Source organism: Tachypleus tridentatus, chromosome 7 (genome assembly GCF_004210375.1).
Source record: "Tachypleus tridentatus isolate NWPU-2018 chromosome 7, ASM421037v1, whole genome shotgun sequence".
Taxonomy (NCBI): domain Eukaryota; kingdom Metazoa; phylum Arthropoda; class Merostomata; order Xiphosura; family Limulidae; genus Tachypleus; species Tachypleus tridentatus.
In genome coordinates, this window is record NC_134831.1 from 38,191,184 (window position 1) to 38,217,181 (window position 25,998).

Sequence of the window (25,998 nt, forward strand, 5' to 3'; positions counted from 1 at the left end):
GATTTATGTGTTGTCAACTCGAAACTTAAGCTAAGAAGCTCAAATGTTAATACTTTGCCATTTTCTGTTTATTTAATTTCTTAGACAACCATGAGTCACTAGCGCTAACTAGAAATGTGTTTCTTGCATGTTTTTAGCATCGGCGTTTTTAAGAACTCAAATCAGGAAGTTTAACGGTATGGTATGTAACAACTGCTTTACAAAAACAGTTATTAACACCATGGAAAATATTTTTAAGCATTAACAATACCAAAACGTAATTACAAAGAATGTTGTAGGAAACTTCAAATGAACCCAGCATGGATGTCGTCATCAAAGAAGGTAAAATCTGTTTAATGTGTGGAATTTTTCTTACTGAACCTTACATTCACTGTACAGAATGTTTATCTGAGTGTTTCCTGTGTCTTCATTGTTTTGCCAAAGGATCAGAAATTGGGGATCACCAAAATAACCACAACTATGAAATAGTTGTAAGTAATTTTGCTAATATTAGTTAAATATAAATTTGTTTTTTATTGTTTTGTATTTTTGTGGTTATGAACTTGATACGAATGTGTGGCCTACTCAAATTCACTAATAATATAATGGGAATGGGACCTATTGGTCCATCTCGGCTGTTACATCTTCTAAACTAAACTAAACTAAAATTATTAATAAATGAATAAAATAAATAATAAAGCCATTAAGCCTACCTTATCATTTATATACTTATCAAACTTTCTCCTAAACTCACTTAAATTTTAAGCCCTGTGTGGCTAGGCAGTTAAGATTTTTGACTCACAATCTGAATGTCATGGGTTCATATCCCTGTCCCACTAAATATGCTTACTCTTTCAGCCATTTGGTGTTGTAATATGATGATTAATCCCACTATTCCTTGATAAAAGAGTAGCCCAATTGGTGGTGGGTGATGATGCCTAGCTGCCTTCCCTCTGGACTTTCACTGCTACATTAGGAATGGCAAGCATGGAAAGTCCTTGTGTAGCTTTGCACAAAATTCAAAACAAACAAACACCTAAATTTACTGTCTTTATAATATCCAAAGCAATCCATTCAAAAGGTCAACCACCTAGTTAGAAAAACAAGTCTCAGCTGAAGATGACTCATACCCTGCCAAAATTTATATTTCTGTCCCCTAATTATAATGTTGTAACTGTTAAATATAAAAAATATATGATGCATTGACACTATCAATTCTCTTTAAAATCTTAAACAGCTTAATCAGATCCTTTCTAACTCTCAAGAAAACAATTTGAGTGATCCCAACCTGTTCTTATATGTTAACCCTTCCATCTCAATCACCATTTTAGTGTCCTATTTCTGGACCTTTTCTAACAGTTATATCTTTTGTAAGTTAAGGAGCCCAAGACTGAACACAACACTGTAAATGTGCCCTAAATTATAACATCTCTTTAGGCTTATATTCAATATTTCTGTAGATACATTCTATGGTCCTATTTGTCCTACAACTAACAACAGCACACTGCTGATGGCTTAAGAGACTGATCAAGCACTACACTAAGATCCCTTTATCACATGAATGAAACTGTTAAGGTTATCTCTATCCAAATTGTACTTGTAATTGAAATTATGATAATCCATATATAATAAGCAAATTTAAGTAGTTTTATTGACTGTTCTTTCATTTGTGTCATTGATGTAAAGGTCCTAAGACTGAAACCCGAGGTACCTCACTTGTAACATTAATTAGTTTGTGCATTTGTAACAGTTTTGCTTTCTTCCATCCAGCCATGCTTCTATCCAATTTATTAACTTATCCCCCACACCTATAAAGATACTTTTCTTTTTTACAGGCCTTTTATGTGGTACCTTGTCGAATACTTTCAGAAAATCCAGATACACCAAATCCTACACCCTTACCTTCATCTACATAGTAAATCACCTTTTCAAAGCAGGTCTAAAGACTTTTAAAGCAAAAATTTCCTTTAGTGAATTCATGTTCACTATCCAATAAAATCCTAAACTTTGTAAAATGACTTTGGAAAGACTTTCCAAAACTTTTCCCACAACTGATGCAAGACTAATGGGCCTATAATTATTAGAACAAGTTTTATTACTTCACTTGAAAGAGGAGTGACATTATCTAACTTCCAGTTCTCCAGTATCTGCCCACTATTTAAGGACTAACAAAAAATAGTAAATACAATTTGTTTTAATGGTGGTGAAACATTCTCCTGAATCTGAGGAAGATTGCTTAATTCTTCATTAGTAAAAACTGAAGAAACAGCAAAATTTAATAATGTAGCCATCCCATAATGATCAGATACAAGCTTTATTTATTTTATTATTATTTATTATATTATTTTTATACAGGTATGAAGGTGTTCCTTTTAATTGGTTTATTTTAGGCTTGAGTTGTTGTATAAATAAGGCTTCTTTAATTTTGCATTTGTTTATGTTTGTTTCTTTATTTAGTATTTGGGTGTTTTCTGTGGTTATGTAGTGTTTATTTGACTTGCAGTGTTCGAAAACGTGTGAAGGTGACTTTTTATGTTCTTTGAATCTGGTTTCCATTTTTCTACAGTTGTATTATAGATAAAAGCTTTGCTTTATCATTCCTCAAGGATCCTACCCCATTGTAACATATTGTTTACTTCTAATGTTTATAAAGAAACACTTTATTTTAGTTTCTACACTTTTCAGCAAACCTTTTCTCTTGCATCCTTTTTGGTGTAATAATTTCATGTTTTATCAACCTTCTTGTTCTTCTATAATGATCTAAATCTCCTGTCATACCAGCCAGTTTAAATTTCTTAAATTTATGATACTTTAATTTTATCTCTTACAGTCTTTGTAAGCCAACCTGAGTTTTTTTACTTGTAACCACCCTTTTCTTGTTATAAGGAATATCTTTACCTTGAATCTTTGAAACTGTTCCACATCTCATCAGTATTTCCAACTGCCCAATTCACAACAAATAATTCTTGTTGAATCCCTCCAAAAACTTTTTTTTTAAATTTGTAATCAAAATATTGTTATTCATTATCTCCATATGTTTCAAAACATTTAATCCAATAGAACATTGGTTATTTGCATCTGAATGTTCTCCAGTTTCCAGCCTCTTGGTCATTTCTCTATTTAAAGTTAGTAATAAACCTAAAATAACATTATTTCTAGTAGGTTTCTTGACAAATTGGTGAAGAAAGCCATCCTGAACAGTTTCCAAACACCTTTCTCCCTCATGGTCTAACTCTGGTATTTCCCAGATCTCTGTGCTTGAAATTTAATTCACCCATAATGGCTTCATTAACAGCTGAAATATTAATCTCACTGTGAAGTTACTCACTAATTTCATCTGGTGGTTTGTAACAAATTTTCACTAAAAACCTTTTTCCTTTACACTCATTAATAGAAATGCAGATGATTTAATTTCCTTACTGTTATCTTTAATATCCTTGATTTCAACAGGATATAACTCATATTTTACATATAAAGCTGTTCCAACCCCCTTTTTAATACTCTATCCCTATTAAATAGCCTGTAACCTTGTATTTCAAAGAAACTTCTGTGATAAAAATAATCTACATTTAACTATGTTACATTTAATCCCATTACATCATCTTTCATTCCTACCAATGTTCTAAAGTCATCTATTTTATTTCTTATACCTCCTTGTACCATTAGTTAGTTAGTTATTGTTCTGGAAACTAGGAAATATTTGTTCTAAACATTTCTTTCATATTTAAGAGTTTGTAATCAGTGTTACATTTTTTAAAATTACTAACCACTATTTGGAGAAATAATGTACTTTCTACTTATGTTTGTTACATTTATGAGTTACCATTTTCCATAAATTGTTACATGACTGTATAAATAAATAAACTTTTATGTTGTATTTCTCTTCAGAGAAACAACTTTCCGCTTCTGGATAAAAACTGGACAGCTGCTGAAGAAATTAGACTTCTTGATGCTATATTAGGGTGTGGTTTAGGAAACTGGTAAGTCTAAAAATTATTTAAGACATTTTATCAATATCCAGATCTTAATTTTGCAATCTGAAACTGGTAAGACTGAGAATCTTGCACGTTTTTGAACTGGGGTTTGAAACTATGTTATCTAAATTATTATACAGTTAGTCTACTCAGTATAAAAAATAAAACTATTGTTATTATTTCTAGTAGCTGTAAATTTCTAAGCTTGTAAAACTTGTGGAAATATTAGATTACTTAGTAACAGATACATTAAGTTTGGTCATGTTTTCAAACACAAGTTTTTTTTATAGTTTCTCCTTTTAGTTTCTCATAACCATTATAGTGGATAGAGATATAACTTGGTTTTATAAGGTTTCACAACAATTAAAGTTATTTTAAATTGTTGAAAATAAATTTTTTGGAAAATGTATAAAAAGCAAATAGAACTTTTCTGTGTCAAAAAATTATATCTTGTATTCATACTTTTTACAGGACAGACGTAGCTCGTCAGGTACAGACTAAAAACAGGGATGAATGCAGGTTTCATTACTTTAACTTCTATGTGTATAATCCCAAACTCCCTTTACCAGGTGACTAAATTTATTTTGTAGTTTTTAAGTTATTATGTTAGCTATAAACAAGTTTAAAAGTCAAAGCATTTGGCTCAATTCTTTTACAACAATATGAGTTAGTTCTAGTTCAAAGCAACTTTCTAAATTTAGTACGTTAATTAAGAATATATACAGATGAAATTGTTTCTATAATGGATTTTGTCTTTTTTTTTCATAAGTTTCTAATGATTAGTACAAGGAATTTGTTAAGTTCATTGATGACATAAGATGTTATGTCTGACCGACCATAACAAAAGTACTATAATTTTACAAAGCGGCTAGTTGGACAGACACATGGAAAGTTACAAGCATTAGGTTATTCATGTGGTTTAGAACATAAATTGCACATACAAGTTAAATTGGAAGCTCTTAATTATGTGGATAAAGCATATAATTTTGAGGTTTTGGCTGATACAGTTCTTAAGTCTATAGCATAATTTTCCATTGCAAATGATAAGGTTAACTGAATCTGTATAGTGCTATTGGTTATATAGTTTGTCACTAATCAGACTTCAGTTGGAATATTTTGTATAGTTCTTGTCTTCTTACCTTAGAAATTAGAAACATTGAGTTATTGAATCATTGAGGGAAAGGCTGCTATGACAATTCAGAGGAAATAACTTGTGTTATTTTAAGATAGGTTGAAGTCTTTTTAACATGTTATCTCTTCAACAAAATAAGTTAGAGGTGAGATAACAGAAGTATTCAAAATTATAAAAGAAAAAAATAAGACTTACATTGGATGTTTTTGTATTGAATTATTAGAGAATTAAAGCAATAAATCATATATTAAAGAACTGTAAAAGGCTATTCATATCTTGGAAAGAGGCAATGCCGTTTTTCCATTAGAGTGCAAAAGAAATGGACATGTAGAGTGGTAGAGGCAATAAATTTACAGTTTATTGAAAGTTGTTATGAGAGATCAAACCATTAATTTATTGAGAAAGCTTCCATTAATAGACTTTAATTATATTAAATAGATTATTGTTTATCTTAATAAGAGTTCATAGAATCACACACAAAAGTTGCAGTTACTTTAAAAAAGAACCAAAACTCGGGCAATTTTTAATAGTAGGTTGTTCTTCAGGAGAATAAAGGGATCTTAAAGAAGCTTAAGATTTAAGATTAAGGGTGTTTGATGAGCTCAGGCCTGAATATTCAATAATTCTCTATAGACAAGTGAAAATGCAGTTTATAACAAAGGGGTGTAAATTACAGGATAATGAAATGATTCCATTGAAAAAAAGGTGTAAACCATCCTTTGCTGAGAAATGTGTTCTGATTTTAAGTTTTAAGTTGGCATTGTAGATGAAGAATAAGTGTGGGGTACAAATGCATTAAATTTGTCAGTTTTCTGGTTTAAAGAGTTAGTAGTACAAGTTCGTCATCTTAGAGATAAACCATTGTCTGTTGACATCATGGAAGATGATGCTAGAAAACAAACACAAAGGTCAGTATGGTGAATCAAAATAACTTACAGTATCTAAAAAGTCACATAGACTGGCTCAACTAATTGGGTTAATTAAAATATGTTGGTTGGTAATGTATGAAAGGTGTTGATGAGGTATTTAATAATAGATCCTCCAAAAATGGCAAGGTAAGGTGAAAGAAGTAATTTATCTTTAGTAAGCTGGTGCAATCAGTGGAATATCAAGTCTCATAAAAAGATAACACACAGGATCATATACAAAAGATATAATGAATTTTAAAATAAGGCCCAAAACTTGAGCACTTTTGAATAGTAGAATGTTATTCTAGAAGAAAGTAATGACTGGTTTTGAAATATGTAGTTGTGAACAACAGTACAAACACTGACACCTGAAGGCTTTATGAGTAATTAAAGTTATACTTGCTTTTTAGAGATTAATATTGTTAAACTGTAAGTATTATTTACATACTTAGTAATTTTAATAGCTGTCAGTAACCACATCACTTCTTTCAGTAAATAATTCTTCAGAAGTTTTTGATATGTTGAATGTAAAAATGAAGTATCCTTTCTTTGGTTGTGTATTTTCATTTATTTATGAATGTGTTTATATGAAATAAAATGTTATTAATTACTAATAATATTTGGCTGCTTCAGAAGGACAATATCCTGAAAGTAAGAGTGCAATCCATCCAACGCCTTTTCAGTACACCAAAGGTAAGCTCAGTTATGATTTTTTGTGATTGGTTAAATGGAGTATATCAAAATACAGAGGAATTATGTTTGAATCTGTTAAACTCCTGAGAGTTGTTACATCAAACCAGAATAATTCTGAAGTAATTATCTGTTTGATGTGTATTTTTGTAATAGTTTCCATCATTTGGTGGGCCCTTTTAGATTGTTTAGCAAAAATAATATAAAGTCCAGTTGTTGTAATGATAACAGAAACTGTTATTTCTCAAACTTTAAGTTGTAGAAGTTGTACATTATTTTACAGAAGTAACAATAGGCCTAATTCACAAATAAAACATTTCAACAGAGATTGCACTTACTCACTGATTGTTTGTCTTATTACACACTTATTAAAGTATTTAACTTAATCTATCATAAAAGCCTATGCTCCCATAACTATCATGTTGTTATATTTATCACACTGTGTTAAACACCCTCTATCTACCATGCAATTATCTTAATTTAAAATATCAAAAACAGTATCATAAGTGCAAGCAATTTTGAAGTTACTCAGTAATCACATAAAATAGTTCCAAGATAATTTAATGGTCAAGAGAGATATTAACATATCTGTTTATCTGTATGCTGTACAGTCACTAAAATTACTACAGTAGTTATAACATTGAATAAGGTATCAGTTTTATGACTTTTTTGAATCTGTTGCCTCACAGACTTAAATCCTTTATTAGTGGACAGGAGTAATTTTATAGTAGTGTTTCTTATTTTATTTATGTTTATGTATTTGGGTTGGGGATAATTTATTGTGGCACATGGGGATCTAAAAGAATTATGAATTGAATGGGGCTTAAGTATTTGTATTTCATTCTTCTCTAAGAGTGTATTTACCTTTGTATATCCACATTCTTGAAATTTTAAGATTTAAAGATACAAATCTTATAATTGAAAGTAAACTTGGAAGAAACTATGTTTTTGAAAGATGCTGTATCCTTTAATCAAGTGTTGGAGATTTATGACTGATGAAAGTATTCTGTAAAGTCTATTATAAGAACTTCCTACTATATTTTGTGATTGGAAAATATTACTTTTTTATCAAATCAAATTACTCCTGTCGCTGTGTGTACATTAGGTGAAGATCCACCACGCCCAGCCCTAGACTCCCAGTTGCATCGTGATATGGCAGGATATATGCCTGCTAGGGGTGATTTTCAAACAGAATATGATAATTTTGCTGAGCTAGAGCTTCGAGAATTAGAGTTTGGACGAGAATGTGAAGATGAGAGTGAAACAGGTACCTAAAGATATTTATAACATTTCTTGTACAGGGTGTTCGGAAAGTCACGATGCGCTTATATATTTATTAACAGACATGTTTCAATATAGAATACAGGAGGTAAATATGAATGACAATTGGCATCAATACAGGTCTGGATCCTTCTTATTTTGTTTCTAAACACCGCTATCAGTTGCTGGCTTGAAATAGACTGAATGAATGTTGTTATCGCTGCTTTAAAAACTGCACAGTGACTTTCCGAACACCCTGTATAAAAAACATCTAAGTTGTGTGTACAGTTTACAGTAATAATGTATATGTGTGTTTAAGAAAAACAAATTCTACTTAGTCATCTATACTTTAGTATATCATGTTGATAAATATTTCTAGTTTGGAGTGTACCCTTAAAATGATTTTATTTCAAGAAAAAGACCAGGTAAAAAAAATGACAAAAAACATTAAGTAAAAGACTTTGTTTCTTTTAACAGCAATTTACTTATGAAAAACTACCACTGGCAAATAATGTAACATTTATAACTTTTTATTTACATATGTCTACCTGGCAGTAAAGGAACTTGACAATATAACAAATTTTGGAAACTAATTAGACACATTATGTCTACAGTATTTCATATATCCATCCAAATAATGAGTCATTTACTGTAATATTTTTTATTTTATTCAAAATTTTAAGTTTCTTTATTTGTTTTCATGCATACACCTAAGATTTCTAGCTGTTTCTAACAATCAAAAATGGCTGTGTGACAACCTTTAAAGCTTTTTGTTCAGTTAGATCATAGAGTGACATTATGTGTGGTTTGACTAAACTGTGTAAAGTCGACGTACCGATCAGATGGATTGTATCCAACATTGAAATAAACAATCAGTTAGCTGTTTTTAATCAAGTTCTTACTTCTGCTCACTAATAAGTTTACTGTTAAAGACCCCTTTGTTTCATTAATTTCATCTGAATACATCATACATCATGAGTTTTGATAATAAGTTACTGAATAACATTCTGCTCAATGAAGTAATCAAATTAAGTAGTGATTTACTGTTTCTTGATAACACTAAAGTCAATGGCTCAACTAAATATTAATTTTTGAAACTACTTGAAATTATGACTACCCCTCGGTGTGAATTCCTGTACATGGTGAGGGGACCTCCCAGGGAAGGTTCTGTTCTTTCAGTTTACTTCCTCTGGGATCTAAACATTCACCCACATATTTGCCGTGTGTGATGGGCCATGAAGGGGAGATGTGGATCCTGGTGGTTGAGGGGTCCAATCCAAACACACCACTTTGGCTTGAATTCCTGAAGACGGGCAGCCTTGGGGTGGCCCCCCTTGGATCAATCTGCTGTCCACTTGGGCTAGGGTCAGCCAAATACCAGTGTTGTATGTTCTCAACAGCTGTTGTGGACATCTTAGCTGATGCTGCTGTTTGGGTATAGTGCTCACGAAATCCTGGCATTGCTGCAGTATCCGTGTTTGACATTGTAGTGCATTCCCTCATAGGTCTCGATGGTGGGTGGGGTCAGTGGACACCGAAATATTCCTTTTTTTATTATGGATCCTCCAAATAAAAACTTAAATAAAATAGTGAGAAAACAATCCATAGGTAATTGGCCACGCTTTGAAGATCCTGAGCAGCAGTCTTCAACATCTGTAGCAGCTGTTATATCTCATTTTCTTATACTACATTCTTTTTCAGACATTTGCCCTAAATATGTCTCCCTTTTTCCTTCAGAAGGGACTAGAGGGACTTGCTGACTCTCCTAAGTCATTAAAAACTTTGGTCTTGTAACATATTGGTGGAAACATCCACATCTTAACACAGTTAACTCCTCTTGCATTCAAAGGTGATTGGGGATATACCTATTGAGATTACATCTTATGCTACTTTGAATTCATCACAAGGAGTTATTGTTGAGAGGATTTGAAGAACATCACCGAATCAGAGATTCTCGCTGGTTTCTCTTCCCAAGGGGTTTCTGCAGTGAGGCATATCTCCACTTGCAAATATGGAATTACAATGCTGGCCAACGTCCTCATTCTGACATTTACATCATCACCACCACCTGCCAACATCAAGGCAGGTTATTTTAATTGCATGGTACGGCCATACATTCCAAACCCTCTCCGATGTTTCCAGTGTCAGCAGTTCGGTCACTCAAAGATGTCATGTTGTGGTTCCTTGATATGTGCTTGTGGCAATAGCAAGGACCATGATGCCTATGAGTGTGAAACAGATCCTCATTGTGTCAATTGTGATGGCTCTCACCCATCCTACTTTCGTTCTTGCCCTTGGAAGAAAAAGAGATGCAGCATTTGAAAACAATTCATGACATTACTGAACCTCCAAAGTTGCTGTTCACCACTTCATGTTGCATGTATGCTGCTGCACTCCATTCCACTATTATGCCTGCAAAAGAATTGTTCTCAAAACAAATGAAAAGTGTTTTGACCTCCATGGTTAAAAAAGTTGATGAATCAACTTTAACACCGATCTCTGTCCCTTACATACATTCCAACAAATCCCAAGATTCACTTCTTTTGGTTCTGGTTAAGGGTGTTTCCTCAGATACATCTTCTTCTCCCATCCCAAGGTGCAAATCAATCATTTGTTCACATCCTCAGTTGCTGGAATCCTTTTTCAACAGCAAAGACCTGTTCATTTGACCCAGGGAAGATCCACAGAGGTCAATAGACCTCCCTCAAATAACAACAGTAAAGAAAAAAGATGTGGTTGTAAACAGAAGGGTTCTCCACCCAATTTGCCTACATGTAAATAAAAATGACCACTTTGGTACAGTGAAACTGTCAAGGTTTACATTCTAATCTGGATGACATCAAAACACTGATTACTTCCTACCATCCTGTACATCTATCCTGATAGGAAACATTTCTGAAACCTGTTGATACAGTTACCTTTTGGCAGTGTTCTTTGTACAGAAATGACAGGCTGTGTGATGGACAAGTGCATGGAGGGGTGGCACTGTTGGTTAATCAGCAAGTGCCCACCCTGTCTTTGTAGCTCAACACACCCTTGGAGGCTGTAGCCATCCGTGTTTCCTTGGGTCATACCATCACTGTTTGTTCTCTCTACTTGTCTCCTGGAGAAACATATGATCAATCAGACCTTGATACTTTCATTGAACAGTTACTCTCTCCCTTTTTGTCCTTTGGGACTTTAATGTACATCATCCCCTCTGGGGAAGTGCTGATATTGATAGGAGGGGTTGCTCTGTAGAGCATATGCTCTCTGATCACAACTTTTCTTTTTTTCAATACTGGTTCTTCCACTTATTTTCACACACCTACTCAGTCCTTTACTGTCATTGATCTCTCAATTTGCTCCCCTTCACCATTCACCCATTTTTCATGGAGGGTTGACAGTAATTCACAAGGCAGTGATCATTTTCCTATAATTTTGAGAGAGACTGGCCGTGGTTGATGCCACCTGATTCGTGCACCCTGGTGGAAGCAGGTTCAAGCAAACTGGCCCTCTTTCACTGCTCTTGCAGATCTTCATCCTGCCATCATCTGTAAGCCATCAATAGATGACTGTGTGGCAGCAGTAACTGACTGTATTATACAAGCAGCTGCTCAATGTATTCCTAAAGCCTTGACACATTTTCCATGATATCCTCGTCCATGGTGGAATCCTGTCTCATGGCATGAAAGCTTCAAAAACAGGCCTGGGATACTTTTGTAGATATCCCACACTCACACCGCATTGCTTTCCAGCAGGCCTGTGCACATACTCAGTGGGTAAGACGTCAAAGGTAGAAGAAATCTTGGATTAAGTACACAACAAGCATATCTTCTACCACCAGTTCCAAAGTCATATGGGACAAGATTCGATAGGTCAGTGGGCAATACAATTCTCTCCCCCTCCAGATCTTGCTCTATGGCAATACATCGATTGGACCTGATGACGTACACTATGACATGCTGTGCTATCTCTCTCCTGCTTCTCTTGATATTCTTCTAATTGTTTTTAATCGGATCTGTCAGGAGAATGTTTTTCCTGATGCCTAGTGCCAGGCTATTGTCCTACCTTTCTCTAAGCCTGAGAAGGATTCCAAAATTCCTTCAGACTACTGTCCAATTGCTTTGATGAGCTGTCTCTGTGAGACTTTAGAGAGGATAGTTAATGCTCGTTTTGTTTTGTACCTTGAATCAAACAACCTTCTCTCACTCACCCAGTGTGGGTTCCACCATGGACCATCTGATTTGACTTGAAACACCAATCAGAGAAGGCTTTCTCAAACAACGTCTTGTATCAATATTCTTTGACATTGAGAAGGCTTACAATACAACATGGAGGTATGGCATTTTGCAAAACCTCTATATGTAGGGTGACATGGCCATTTGCCCATTTTTATTAATTTTTTAATGGACAGGAGATTCCAAGTTTGTGTGGGTTCGACACTTTCTCGTTCTTTTCCACAGGAACTTGGAGTTCATCAGGGCTGTGTTTTAAGTGCCACACTTTTTAGTATAAAGATTATTGCCATCACTGAACAATTCCCTCTTACCGTTGCAAATGGACTCTATGTCAACGACTTTTACATCTCATGTCAGTCGTCGAACATGAGGTGTATTAAGCAGGAGCTACAGACTGCCCTCACTGGTTACTGAACTGGAGCACAACAAACAGCTTTAACTTCTCTCTTCCTAAAACTGTTTGCATGCACTTTTGCTGCCAATTGGGTTTTCACCCTAATCCTGAACTCCGTATCGGTAAAGTTTTGCTGCCTGTGGTCCTTGAGATAAAGTTCGTGGGGCTTATATTTGACCACAAGTTGACCTTTATCCCACACATCAAGCAGCTATGGGTCAAATGTACAAGAGCACTGAACATCCTCCGTGTCCTCTCTTCCACCACTTGGGGAGCAGATCGATGTTCTATGCTAAAAATATATCATACTGTTATTCAATTGAAACTCGACTATGGATCACTACTCTATGGCTCTGCCAGGACCTCGGCCTTAAAGATGCTGGACCCCATTCATCATCAAGGATTTTGGCTCTGCACTGGGGCTTTCTGCACCTCCCCAGTTTAGAGCTTATACATAGAGTCTCATGAACCTTCTTTGCACCTCCATCGTTTGCAACTGTCTTTACTACTTGCCTTGTAACTTCATTCTTTTCCAAAGTATTCCACCTGGGGTTGTGTTTTCCTTCCTCAGTGGACCATACTTCTTCAGAGTAGATGGTCTGCAATTGCTTCTTTTGGCCTTTGTATCCAGGTGTAGTTGGATGAATAGGGTCTGTCCTTGGATAACGATACTGTGTCCATTGGTCAGCTCATCCCACCATAGCTTATTAGAATTCCCAAATGTGACCTTCCTTTAAGCCACCTGATAAAACCAGATACTCCCAATTGGAAGTACCATCTGTTATTTGCTGCAATCTTTTAAACCATCCCTTCATTCCTATTTATATAGATGGTTCAAAATCAGGTGGCTGTGTGGGCTTTGCCATGGTTTGTTGTGGTTCTATGGTTGCACACAGAATCCCTTCTACAGCTTCTGTGTTCACTGCTGAACTGTACATCATTTCTCTTGCCCTTGATCACGTAGAAGCTAAGCAGTACTCAAACTGTACTATTTATACTGACTCACTTAATTTTCTACTGTCCCTGTAATCGCTTCATCGTAGTTCATATTCTGTTCTTGCCGATATTCAAAACCGACTGGCTCTTTAACATCTACTTCTATCCAGTTTTTATGGATACCGGGCCACATTGTTATTCACGGGAACCAGCTCGCTGACACTGCAGCTAAATCTATCTGCTCTGGCCCTATAACTGCTATGTCTATTTCCTACATGGTCTATGGTCCTGTATTCAAGGCTCAGCTCCTTGCCACTTGGTAATCGACTTGGCGTGAGCAATGTGAAAACAAGCTTTTCCAAATAAAACCCTGTATTGGACTTTGGCCATCTTGCTTCCGTAAGGATCAGAAAGAGGAAGTTGTTCTAACTAGACTACGCATTGGTCACAGTTTTTTAACTCAGTTTTTCTTTTATCTGGAACTAATGCACCAGTGTGTAGTTTGTGTAACACTCAGATCACAAAAAGCCTCATTTTATTTTCTTGTTATTGTTACGATTCACAACGACAGCACCATTTTAAGCATGTTCTGTCCCAAGGTTTATCCGTAACGGTAGACAGTGTTATTGGTGATGGTGACACTGTTCTCCTTGGAAATGGTTTTTTAAAGGCCATCAATCTTTTTTATGCCATTTAAGTTTTTAATTTCTATATTAAACCTTTCTTAATGTGATTCCTTTTAAGCATCACAGTCCATCTAGTTTGATTTTAAATTAGAAAATGGTCGTAATGTCAAATAACTCGAAACCAGGACTGGAATGGCCAACTTCATGTGACTAACGCTGCTGTTTGAACTTCCCATTTGAACTACCTGTTAGTCATCCTGGTGAGTTATTATTAAAATTTTTCTACAAGTATTTTAAAACTCTTATTAATTTACTTTTTGAAAATGGTCATAATGTCACATAACTCCGAACCATGACTGGAAAGGCCAACTTTGTGTGATCGACGGTGGTTTTTGTACTTACCTGTTAGAGTTTCTGGCGAGTTATGATAATTACAGTTATATTACTGAAAGTCCTCTACAATTTGTATTACTGAAGTTTTTCTAGATGTAAACACTGGCATTATACTATTTATGTTTTAAACTTTGTTTTACCTTAATTTCCTTTTATGGATTTTACTAAATTTACTTTAATTTTAATTTTCTACTGCATGTTTAGCACAGATAGCCTAGCTGCTTTGTGGCATAAAACACCAAATCAACCAACCAACCAATCAAATTATGACCAAAGAATCTCATTTTGTATTTAATAATAAGACACATGATCAAATTGTTGGTATTGCCATTTTAGTTTTTTGGATAATGAATTCACCCAACTTTAAATTAATTAATAGTGAATTTCTTCACATGTGTTTCTAATCCCTTTATTTGTTTCTTCCTGTTTTTGCCACAGTCTGTTTTGACTCTTCCCTCTCTCCTAGTGCGAGTTGAGACTTAAGCTGACTCATTTTAATACTGCACATTCTCATAAGTTTCTAGAGATAAAATGGAACCAGCTCTATTGTATAAGTTGGAGAAGGAGCAGGAATTTTCAATTATAGTTCTTTCTATTAAAATATTATGACCTTTTGTATCAAATTCTATATTATGTAAGAAGTCACATGCCAACTTATGTGATGTTTGAAATGACTGTTTACACCTTTTATATTTATATAATATTGTTTGATATAATAGTAAATCCTTGTGAAAACTTATCACTTAATGCACTTCACAGAAATAAAACTGGCCATGGTGAACATCTATAGTTCACGTCTTAAGGAAAGGGCAAGAAGAAAGTGTATAATGCAGGAGCATGGACTCATCCATCCAAGACAAGCACTGGTAATGTGGAGGAGGTATGACAACACCCTAAGTAAGCCATTAACAGACAAGCTGTCTGTTTTTGCCCAGTTGTTAGCAGGAGATGAATTTATTTATTTTCTTGAAGGATTGCATTGTAAGTTTATATACTTGAATTTTAGCCAGGATTTGTTTTGAAATTGGCTGTGATGGTCAGTTTAGCAATTTTTATGAAATAATTTAAAAGAATATGATTTCAAATAATAATATTAAATAGTATTGGTTTATACTGTGGAAAAGTACATATCTTTTAAAAAAAATATTATCCATGATATATAAAAACTTTAGTTTAAAATTACGTGTAAGTTTTCATGTTGTTTTTAGGTCTCCTGCAAAGCAATTTGTTTATAAATTATAAAAATAATTTATCTTGCAGTTTTCACATTTTACTTGTGTAATCTCTAGAATCTCATAAATCAATATCAAAAGCTTTATAATTACTGTAAATTTTTATATTTTATTTTCCATTTTCTCTACAATCAATAATTATCTGTTACCATCAACATATGGTGCAATGAAATGTTTAAAATTATTCAAATAGAAATATATATGTACTTTTCAGCTCTTCATAGAAATCCACTAGAACAGTCTTATTTTTCTCATATGCATAATTTCATGTCATTATCTTTTCATTTATTGTTTATTTTTCATTTTTCTTTTATGCTCCCCCCAGTGGCTCAGTGGTATGTCTGTGGACTTACACGCTAAAATCCGGGTTTCGATACCCGTGGTGGGGAGAGCACAGATAGCCGATTGTGTAGATTTGTGCTTAATTCAAAAACAACAACAACATCTTTTATGCCCATAAGTTAATTGATTGCAAGGGGCTTAACTAATAAAAGTTACATCTAGTTCAATATGAAACTGTGCATCAATTTCAATTTAACTGTTGATGGAGTGTAGTGTAGACTGAGCTTTTTCTTATGACTTTATACACTTGTGTTAACTATAACTACATGTACATTGTAGATCTCAAAGCAAAGTACAGAAAGTAGGTGTGACACCCATCAAGGGTTGGAAAATACACATCTGTTTTCCAAAGAACACAACTGCAGATTTTGGAACTTGTGTCAGATAGTTCAAACACACGTATATTAGCATCTGGATACTCGTGTACATTTCCAGCTCATGTGGCTAAGAGTGAACTGCTGCTGGAGTAGAGATTTTGCAAACTGCAGTTTATGGTTTTTTAATGTTTCTTTTTAAAACAAAGTAATTAAAACATAGGTAGCATAAAAATTCAAATTGTAATGTACTGTGATATATACTGATAGTTGAGTGGTTTAATTAAACTTTGAATATAATACAATACCACACAGGCTCTATAGGGTTAAGTACAAAAATGTGTTCTGTATATTTTGAACAATCTCAAATACCTCAATCAGATCCTCTCTATCTCTTCATATTTTCAAGAGGACACAAGTCAATAGATCTTAACCTGTCCATCACCCTTGTTGTCCTTCTCTATATTCTTTCCAAAAATTTAATATCTTTACTAAGGTAAGTAGTCCAAAACTGAACACAGTGTCCTGTACAATGACACTATAACCTCTTTAGATGTGTATTCAATATTTCTGTAGATAAAACCTAAAATCCTATTTTGCCTTACCACTAGCAACAGTACATTTCTTGGGTGGCTCAAGAGACTAACCAGAATTCCAAGGTCTTTTAATTAAGGTTATTCCCATCAAAATTATAGTTATAATCCAAATTATCTCGCATGCATTAACTTGCAGTTATAAAATGGCTGTCTACCATTTATTAGCCCTACTCATCAAATAATACAAGTCATTTTGTAAAGCAACAGTAGCAATGTTTTCACAGCCAGCAACAAACAAAACTTTAACTTCATCAGCAAATTAAATAACCTATTGAACATTCCTTTATCTATGTCCTTGCTGTAATTTAAAAAGAGCAAGCATCCTATATGTTGAGACTTACAGGTCTTTAAAGAAACAAAACTACATTCAGTAAATCTTACAGCTCTATACAGATAATAACAATATACAGTTCTATATAAATAAAAGTAATGATATATTATAACAAAAATACAAGGTAAATTCTTTCAAAAATATATATAATATTTTGAATGTTATTTATTAAAATTAAGGATTTATTTTTACTGGCTATCAATAGTTCTTTTCTTATTTGGTTCTGTTTTTGATATGTTTGAATCTGTGTATATTTGTGTAATTGTGGTTAGGGATATAGCTAATGATTGGACCTTTAATTAGAATGCTTATGGCTACTTTGATACTTATCCAAACACCATCATCAAAAGACGTGAAAATAAGGGATATGGCATGTAAGACACATTTTAATTTGTACATTTTCTGATGGAGTTTGTGTTTTTTAAAAAGTGTTTTCAGGCAATATGTTAAAAATCTTGTTTATATAAAACTCTTTGTCAATATTCTTGCTCAAAGTAGAATATCTTGTTAGCCATGTTTGTAACTTCAGAAATCATTTACTTTGAGAAAGACAATTTTTTTTTTCAAGTGCACTTTTAACAATTTTGAATGTAATCGCTATAGAAATACTATGTTTGTAGGTATGTTTGATCTTCGGCAAAGAATTTCTCTTCTCAAAGAATGTAGAACTATGGGTTTAACGCGACTTTACAGCATTCCTTTATATCTCCGCCTGAAGAAAAAACAAAAAGAAAGACAACAGAGAAGGTCAGCACTAACAGAACTGTTGGGCTGTTTAAAGGTAAAACAGTTTGTCAAAAACCTGTACTTTGTTTTAGTAGAAAATTGAACTTAATTGACATTTTATGACAGTAAATAAATAAAAACTATAATTAATAGAAGGATCTCAGTATGAATTTTGTATATGTTAGTTGAGTTTGATAGAATTATGTAGTGTAAAATTATCATCTCTGATCAAAAGTGTCTACATATGAAAACAGTTGAGTTAAAATAAAGAGGTTTGCCATATAAATGTGTGGTATAAAATAAAAAGGGCAAATCCTGTAAAGATTAAATTTAAAAGTGTATACATTAATCAATGAAAACAATGGAGAATACCTGAACCTCTTTTCTTACTGCATCTGAAACAAGTTGCAATGTGAGTGTAAAAGAGGTCAAGTTTCACATTTTGTCTTTACAGTTTTTACCTTTTAATGACTGACCCCTTATTCTAACATGGTTGTTTTTTATAGATGTAAAGTGTTTTGGTATCAATGCTTTTACTTTGCTTATTATTTTAAACTTAATTAAAAACACAATTCTACTTCAAAAGGGATTTGAAACCCATCTTTCCTATGAAGCTATAAACAAAGATTCAGCATTTTTGACCACTTGTTTTAGATTTTCTATTTTCCATGTCCCTCTAGATTTTGAGTCATCAGTTTTAACTTAGTGGTTGTAGAAATTAATTAGTCATTAAAATTATCAAACAGAATAAATATATGTGCTAAAGTTGTCAAACATCATTAATATCTAAGAGTAGAGTTATGTTTTGTATAATGCTTCTGCTGTTCATCATTGTCTCAGTTAACATGTTAACGTGAATTTCATACTTGTTGAACTTGCGATTAAATCAGTGTTTTGTAACTTAAAAAGACCTGGCTCACTACAATCCTTCTGAGTACCTTAAAACGTTAGTTTTTTATCTTTATTTCAGAAAGTGTTATTTTCAAAATATATCAAGAAGAAAATCACAGTGAAAAAAATCTTAAATAGTTCTTTGGTGAAACATTTTGTACAGAACAAAAACAGTAAATTATTTATAAACCTTCCATGTTCCCCAAAGGGTCAGTAATAAGTTTACAGATTTATACTGAAATCTGGGGATTTATTTCCCTTAATAAAGAGAGCACAAGTGACCAGTTGTGTAGGTTTGTACTAAAACAACAACAAATGTTTAAATTGCTACTAAAGTAATGTTATTTTGTTATTTGTAGGATGAAGGTTTGTGTTCACAGTGGCTTCAACGACAGACTGTCTTGGAAGGATCGCGTGGTCTTTCTGATCATGTGCCTTCTGCTGGTAAGTTCATGTTAGTTCTTAGTGAAATCAGCTAATAATTTGTTAGGTATGGTATATTCATGAAACATACAAGTCACACCAGCCAGTAATGTATTAATTATAAGATGTTAAACTTTTAACGTGTTATCTACCAAATGTTACTTAATGTTCACATTCAGCTCTACAAGATATCTTACTGCCTTTATAGTTGTGTATTCTTAATATTTTGGTTTGTTTGTTACATTTGAGATTTAATGAGTATCTTCACAACTTAAATTATTCCTCTGCCTACCTGTTAACCAGCATTTTTATTTATAAAGACTGGGCACATGAACCCATCCTGTAATCATGCTCCTAATTAATGAGAACAATTTGATCAGAGAACTGTAAAGAAATTAAATGTATTTTTATGTAAGCTTAGAACTTCAAGGCAACATTCTTTGATAGAACCTCAATATAGACGGCACTAGCAAATAGTTGTTACTTTTAATTTTTTTCTCACTGATAGATTTGAAACTTCCACTTGGAACAACATTATTATTGTCTAAAGAAAGGCCCAGCATGACCAGGTGGTTAAGGCTCTCAACTTGTAAGCTGAGGGTCTCAGGTTTGAATCCTTGTCACACCAAACATGCTTGCCCTTTTAATCATGAGGGCATTATAGTGTGATGGTCAATACCACTATTCATTGGTGAAAGAATAGCCCAAGAGTTGGTGGTGAGTGGTGATGTTGAGCTACTAAATTAGGAAGTAGCACAGATAGCCCTCATGTAGCTTTGCTTTAAATTCAAACCAAATTTGTCTGGAATTAACTGTAACTATGTCATATTTACTTTTTTAATGTATTAAATATTTACACATATCCCAGTTACATGCACAATTGTGTCATTAATACTTTTTAATGCATTAAATATTTACATGGATCCTAGTTACATGTACAAATCTTTTGTGTCATGTTGTATCATCAAACATTATTTTTGATTACATGTAACTGTGTTCTGATTTTAACTGTTTCACAGAAGTAAAAAAGATGCCCAATTTATTTGAAAACTAGTGTATGTAGGTCTTGAGTGTCTAGATCAATAAAGTCCACAGTACCAACTGCTGATGGCCATCCTACAATATTTAAAAAGAATGATTTTATTATTGTAAGTTATGATTTAGTAATCAAAAGCTGCAAAACATCAAAAGCCTATCAGCCTAACACTTGTGATAATCATTGGTAAATTAAATGTAACATAGGAAAAAACTACTGTAGTTTACATGATTTCTCTTGTAACATTACCTCCTGTTAGCAACCACTTGTGCATGATATTTCTAACCATGCTGTAAAGGCTGGATTCTGTGAGACTTAGTGCTTGACTTACGTGCTAATTACCTTAACAACTAACCAAACAAGTTAGAGCCATACCCTCATTGTGTTTTTTTACCAAGTGAATTGGTTTTTATCACTAAGGTAGTAATCTTCTGTACTCAGAATCTTACAACATATAAATAACTGAAATGCATGCATCTAGAGTGTATTGATATTTAACAGTAGAAATATGTAAACGTTCCTTTTGAAATTTGTACTAGCATCTAATTTTGTGATATTACTACAATGCTAACCAGCAGTTTACTATTTATTTCTCAAATGGAGTCTCTTCAGGATTCTATTTTCTCATGACATCAGTTGACTTTAGATTAACACTTAATATATATATATTTATTAGCTAAGTTGAATAAATACATTTAAAAGAAGTTAAATAAGTAAAAAAAATCATGAGTAAGGACTGTGTTAAAAACATCACATCTCAACTTTTAATTAATTATATTATAACAATAATTTTTTGAACCAAAACACATTGAAATTGAACAAAATATGCTGCATTTTTTAAAAAAAGAGAGGCCCTAGGATTCAAGCTACAATGTGGAATTATAAAATGTATCCTTAGTTTTGGAGGTGACTGCGGAATAGGACCCACATTGCAGTGGGGATACACCATCTATCAATTTTAACCCTCAATTTGCTTGTCTCACATAAGAAATAGACACAATTAGACTAGAAATTAGGAAAGCAAAATGTGGGCGCTTAAGCCCACAATGTCCCACATATATATCACCCTTCACTGCCTAAAGACAGTTGTGAGAAGGTGACTGCTCTCCAAAGTTAAAATAAGAATAATAAAAAGATAAAAATAAGGTACTACAATTTGGGGGTAGGTAAGATAAAATTTACCTCTTGAAGTTAGCATTGCTGCCCCCAGTATGGTAGAGGCACTAATTAACATGACATTGAACCTTACCAGTATAATAAGTACACTAAGTTTACTGTGATTGTTGTGCTTCTATATGCATCTCAAGGTGTACATCCCCATAAAGTAGTGCCAAGTTCTGAAATTACCTTATTTTTAACTTAAAATAATTATTAGTAATTTTTAGTAAAATTTCTCTGATTGTTTATTTCTTTGTATTTATTATTATTTAGACATTGTGGAATGTATTTTTATATTTCATAATAATTCATAAATGATGTTTCTGTTATGATTCAAGTTGTAATTGTTAGTTGTATAAAATATTAATATTATTAATTGTTACTTAAGCACTGAATAATATATTTTGGTAATTGTGCTCCACCATTTTCAGCACGTCGTCCCTCTCAGCCCCTCTCAATTCTTGGTCTGCCAGGATGTGAAAAACTCAGTTCGAAGGAAAAAGAGGTAATTGTTTAGTCTATTCTGTGAATTCAAAGAATGCTTTATATGAGTAATGTAGTTGTTATCACAAATACAACTATTACTAATATTTCAGCATGATAGTATTTTACCCTATTCCAGGACATTTGTTCTCTTGTCATTATTAGAAGTTACATCATCATGAGGTTCAACCCTGCACTTGCTTTTTCTAAGATATTTTATAGCATTTGAATACTTTATTCTGAGAAATGGTATTGAACCAGGTAAATTAGACGTATAAAAAATGTAGAAAGGTGTCATTAAGTTTAAATAAACGTGGTGAAGCATAGGCTTTACAATCTTGTACAAGCTGCTTTTTAAGAATGACCTGAGATAAAGTTACTGACCAGCTGTGTACTTTTTTTTTTTTCCTAACCAATAAAGAGTTAGAATATTAGTGAAGATGTTTGCCTCTTGTATAAAAACTCTGGGCTTGCCAAGTCCTTAGTCGTGGATAGTCATGGAAACAAACTGTTAAAGAGTGTTAGCAATTAAAACTCTTGAATGGCTGTTGAAGCTTCAGTAAAAATCTCACCTGTTAGATTATTTATGAAACATTAAACAAAATTGAGTTTGGGTAACATAATTAGACTTCTTTGTTAACCTGAAAAATGACTTAAGGATGTTGAAATATTATTCTGTACTTTATTTTAATTAAAGTGCTAATATCCATACCCAGCAGTCTTGAGAATAGACTTGTTTACCCTTTTATCAAGCATTATGAATCTAGTAATTAGACTTGTTTACACCTGCATCAGGCATTGTGAATTTCTTGGACCTTAAAACCTAAGACAATTGCAGATTTTGCTGATAGGCATGTTTGCAAGACTAAATACAAATTGTGTTAATAATTATTGGAATCACTTTTGTAGTTTGCTAATGGATGTCATCAAAATATTAGATAGTTAAATGAATTTTCATATATCATATTATATCATGAAAAAGTACTTTTATATTTGATACTAAAACTTTCTTTTACAGTATTAAAAAGCTCAATATTTTCCTACTCATCTGGATATTGAATGTTTATATCAGATATGTCTGTTACATACAACCTAAATTTCATTATTATATACAATCATGTTTGGCTACAAATATATATCAAAAGTTATTATATTTTTACAGTTGTGTTTATCTATTAATGTATTAAAAGCTGTATTTATATTTTTATACTTGTTTTTAGCTGTTCATACAGTGCCTTGCAAAAATATTCCCTCCTGTAAAGTCTCCATATTTTGTTACAATTTGAGCTTGCAATCATAAAACATTCAAACAGGGTTTTATGCTTAGAGTCCATACAATCTATTCCAAACTGAGAAAGCTAACAAACACTGATATTATGTAAGTAAGTTAGATCTTGAAAGAAAATTAGAGTATTCTCAATTGTATAAATATTCAACCCCTTCACTTCAACAACCATGAATCAGTTCAGGTGCAAAAGATTTGTTTGAAAGGTACCAAAATTAGTGTAATTGTCTCTGCCTATATATATAATCAAATTTTTTAAATTTGAATTCAGAGTAAATACATCTGTTCAAGTCACAACTCACATACTGATACAACAAACCAATCATGAAGACTAAGGAGCTTTCCAAAAAATTCAGGGTTAAAGTGGTAGAGAAGTACAGATCAGGAGAAGGTTAGAGGAAGTTTTCAAAGTTCCTGATTATCTCTTTGAGTATGGTGATGTCCATCATGAAGAAGTGGAATGTGCTACAGGCCACCCTTCCAAAATAAGCAGCTGGGCAAACAGAAAATTGGTTAGAAATGTCACTGTGAAGCAAACAGTGACTTTGAAAGTTTTGTAAAGTTCCTTGACTAAGAAAGGAGTCTGTGTTCCAACATCAGTATATCCTAGGCCCTACACAAAGCTGGTCTGTATGGGTGAGTGACAAGAAAGAGAATCATCTTAAATCTTGTACGAAGTTTGCAACATAGGATGTAAATGATGCTGCAGACATGTGGCAGAAGGTTTGGTGACCAGACAAAATTTTTTGTCCAAATTCAAATTGTTGTGTGTGGCAGAAGCCCAGCCCAGCAAAACACCCAGTCAGCACCATCCCTGCTGTCAAGCATGGTGATAGCAGTATCATCTTACATGGATTCTCCTCATTAGCTAAAACTTAGTCGAAAATTCACATATCAGCAGAACAATGACCAAAAGCCAAACTAGAGTAGTTTCAAAAGAAGAAAACGAATGTCTTGAAGTGTTCCAATCAAATTCCTAACTTGAATCTAATAGAAAAATTATAGTGAGTATTGAAGATTGCAGTCTGCCAATGAACTTGTTAGAATTGGTACAATTTGCCATGAAGAATGGGCAAAAGTTACATCGTCTCATTGTGCAATAGTAGTAATTGCTGTCAGAGGTGTTTCCACCAAGTACTGATGTAAGAAGGGCTGCAATCAACATATTTCAATTGAAATATTTTCTTTGCAAGTTTTGCTGACATTCAACCTCTTTCACACATAACAGTGTTAAGTTTGATCATTAGAGTTTTGAATAAAAAGTTCATTAAAAGAAATTGTTTACATTATTTGTATTTCATTAAAATATTATTTTAACATTATTGGTAGGGGTGAATACTTTCAAAAGGCACTGTATATCAAACGTAAAATATATCTATTTACATTTGTTTTCAGTTGTCATTGTATCAAACTTTGAAATCGTATTTGTAGTTGTGTTCAGCTGTTCGTGTGGTACCCGAGAACTTCCTCAGTATCAAGACGACACTCATCAATGAATGTGATAAGCTTGGTGGACTTAAGTTAGCACAGGCCCGAAGTCTGATCAAAATTGACGTCAACAAAACTAGGAAAATATATGATTTTCTTCTTGAAGAAGGTTTAATAAAAAAAGATACGTGATTGATTTTATGGTAGGCAGAAAACTATTTTAATGTTTGTCATGAAAAAAACTTTTAATGTGTTGTCTTGGAAACTGCTCGTTATATGTTTGTATAAAAAGAAATTCACCTGAAAATTGGACGTATTTATAGCTTCGAATCATACACAGTTGATGAAAATGAATCAGAGGAAATGTATTCAAATTATGTTTTATAGTCATGTATAGCTTAAAATTTAAAACGTAAAGTGAGTTTTTGTAAAATCACATTAATTCTCATATAATTGTCAGTAATTCAAACACATGATGCACTTTTTGTAAAATCGTTAATAAAAACTTGTATTATTGATTACTCTACCAATTATGACATTGTCGTCCATTGTTATTTTGTAAACCTGTTTTTGATGTTACCGTTTTTTTCTCTGTGATAAAACAAGAATGTCAATAGTTGAGAACTCTCCAAATATGATACATTCTCTCCGAGTAAAATAAAGTTTTGCAGTATTTGTTACGGTTCACCTTTGTTAATTATTCTTATTATAATTAAATATTATGAGGACGCGAACTGACCATCAAAGTTGAGTAGTATTTCATTTTCTATGCTTTCTTGATAACTCAGCTGTAAGTCTATAAGTTTATAACGCAAAAATTGGGTTTTCATACCTGTGGTTGGACAGCACAGATTGCCTATTGTGTAGCTTTGTTAGGGATAATAATTTTCCACCAATCGGCGCTTTCTGAGATTTTCAGGTAGCCCATAGTATTTGTGAAGTTCACAGTAATCAAGAGAGTTTTGGGAGTGGGGTAACACTTTATCTATCAATTTGTTCGAATTACACTCAAAATTGAGTTCTCATTAACCACCTTGCCATATTTCGGTCTCGCACATTCAATAACGACGTATTTTATTAAATATATATGTGTGGTGTGTGTGTGTTTGCATAACCACTTACTTTCACAGATCACAATTTAGTTAACATTATAAACTATATTTTTGAAGTATTGTAGAGACCTTTGAATTGCAATGAACCAGAAAACTGTTGAAATATCTGAAATAATAATTAATTGTAAA

The 25,998-nt window shown here is 33.1% G+C and overlaps 1 protein-coding gene across 3 annotated transcripts; it reads left to right on the forward strand.

Annotated features, from left to right (window-relative positions):
• Positions 1-146: 146 nt before the first annotated feature.
• Positions 147-25,433, forward strand: Ada2a (Transcriptional adapter 2A). Of its 3 annotated transcripts, none has more exons than XM_076511176.1 (10): positions 147-321; positions 3,868-3,959; positions 4,425-4,522; positions 6,627-6,686; positions 7,789-7,950; positions 15,272-15,493; positions 17,948-18,108; positions 19,304-19,388; positions 21,993-22,066; positions 24,761-25,433. In XM_076511176.1, exons 1-10 carry the CDS (start codon positions 289-291, stop codon positions 24,947-24,949), a joined length of 1,176 nt encoding a protein of 391 aa, XP_076367291.1. In that variant the 5' UTR covers positions 147-288; the 3' UTR covers positions 24,950-25,433. The 3 variants fall into 3 exon arrangements, with proteins under 3 accessions (XP_076367291.1, XP_076367289.1, XP_076367290.1); XM_076511174.1 differs by having other exon boundaries at positions 163-470; XM_076511175.1 differs by having other exon boundaries at positions 163-470; positions 15,272-15,409.
• Positions 25,434-25,998: the final 565 nt, after the last annotated feature.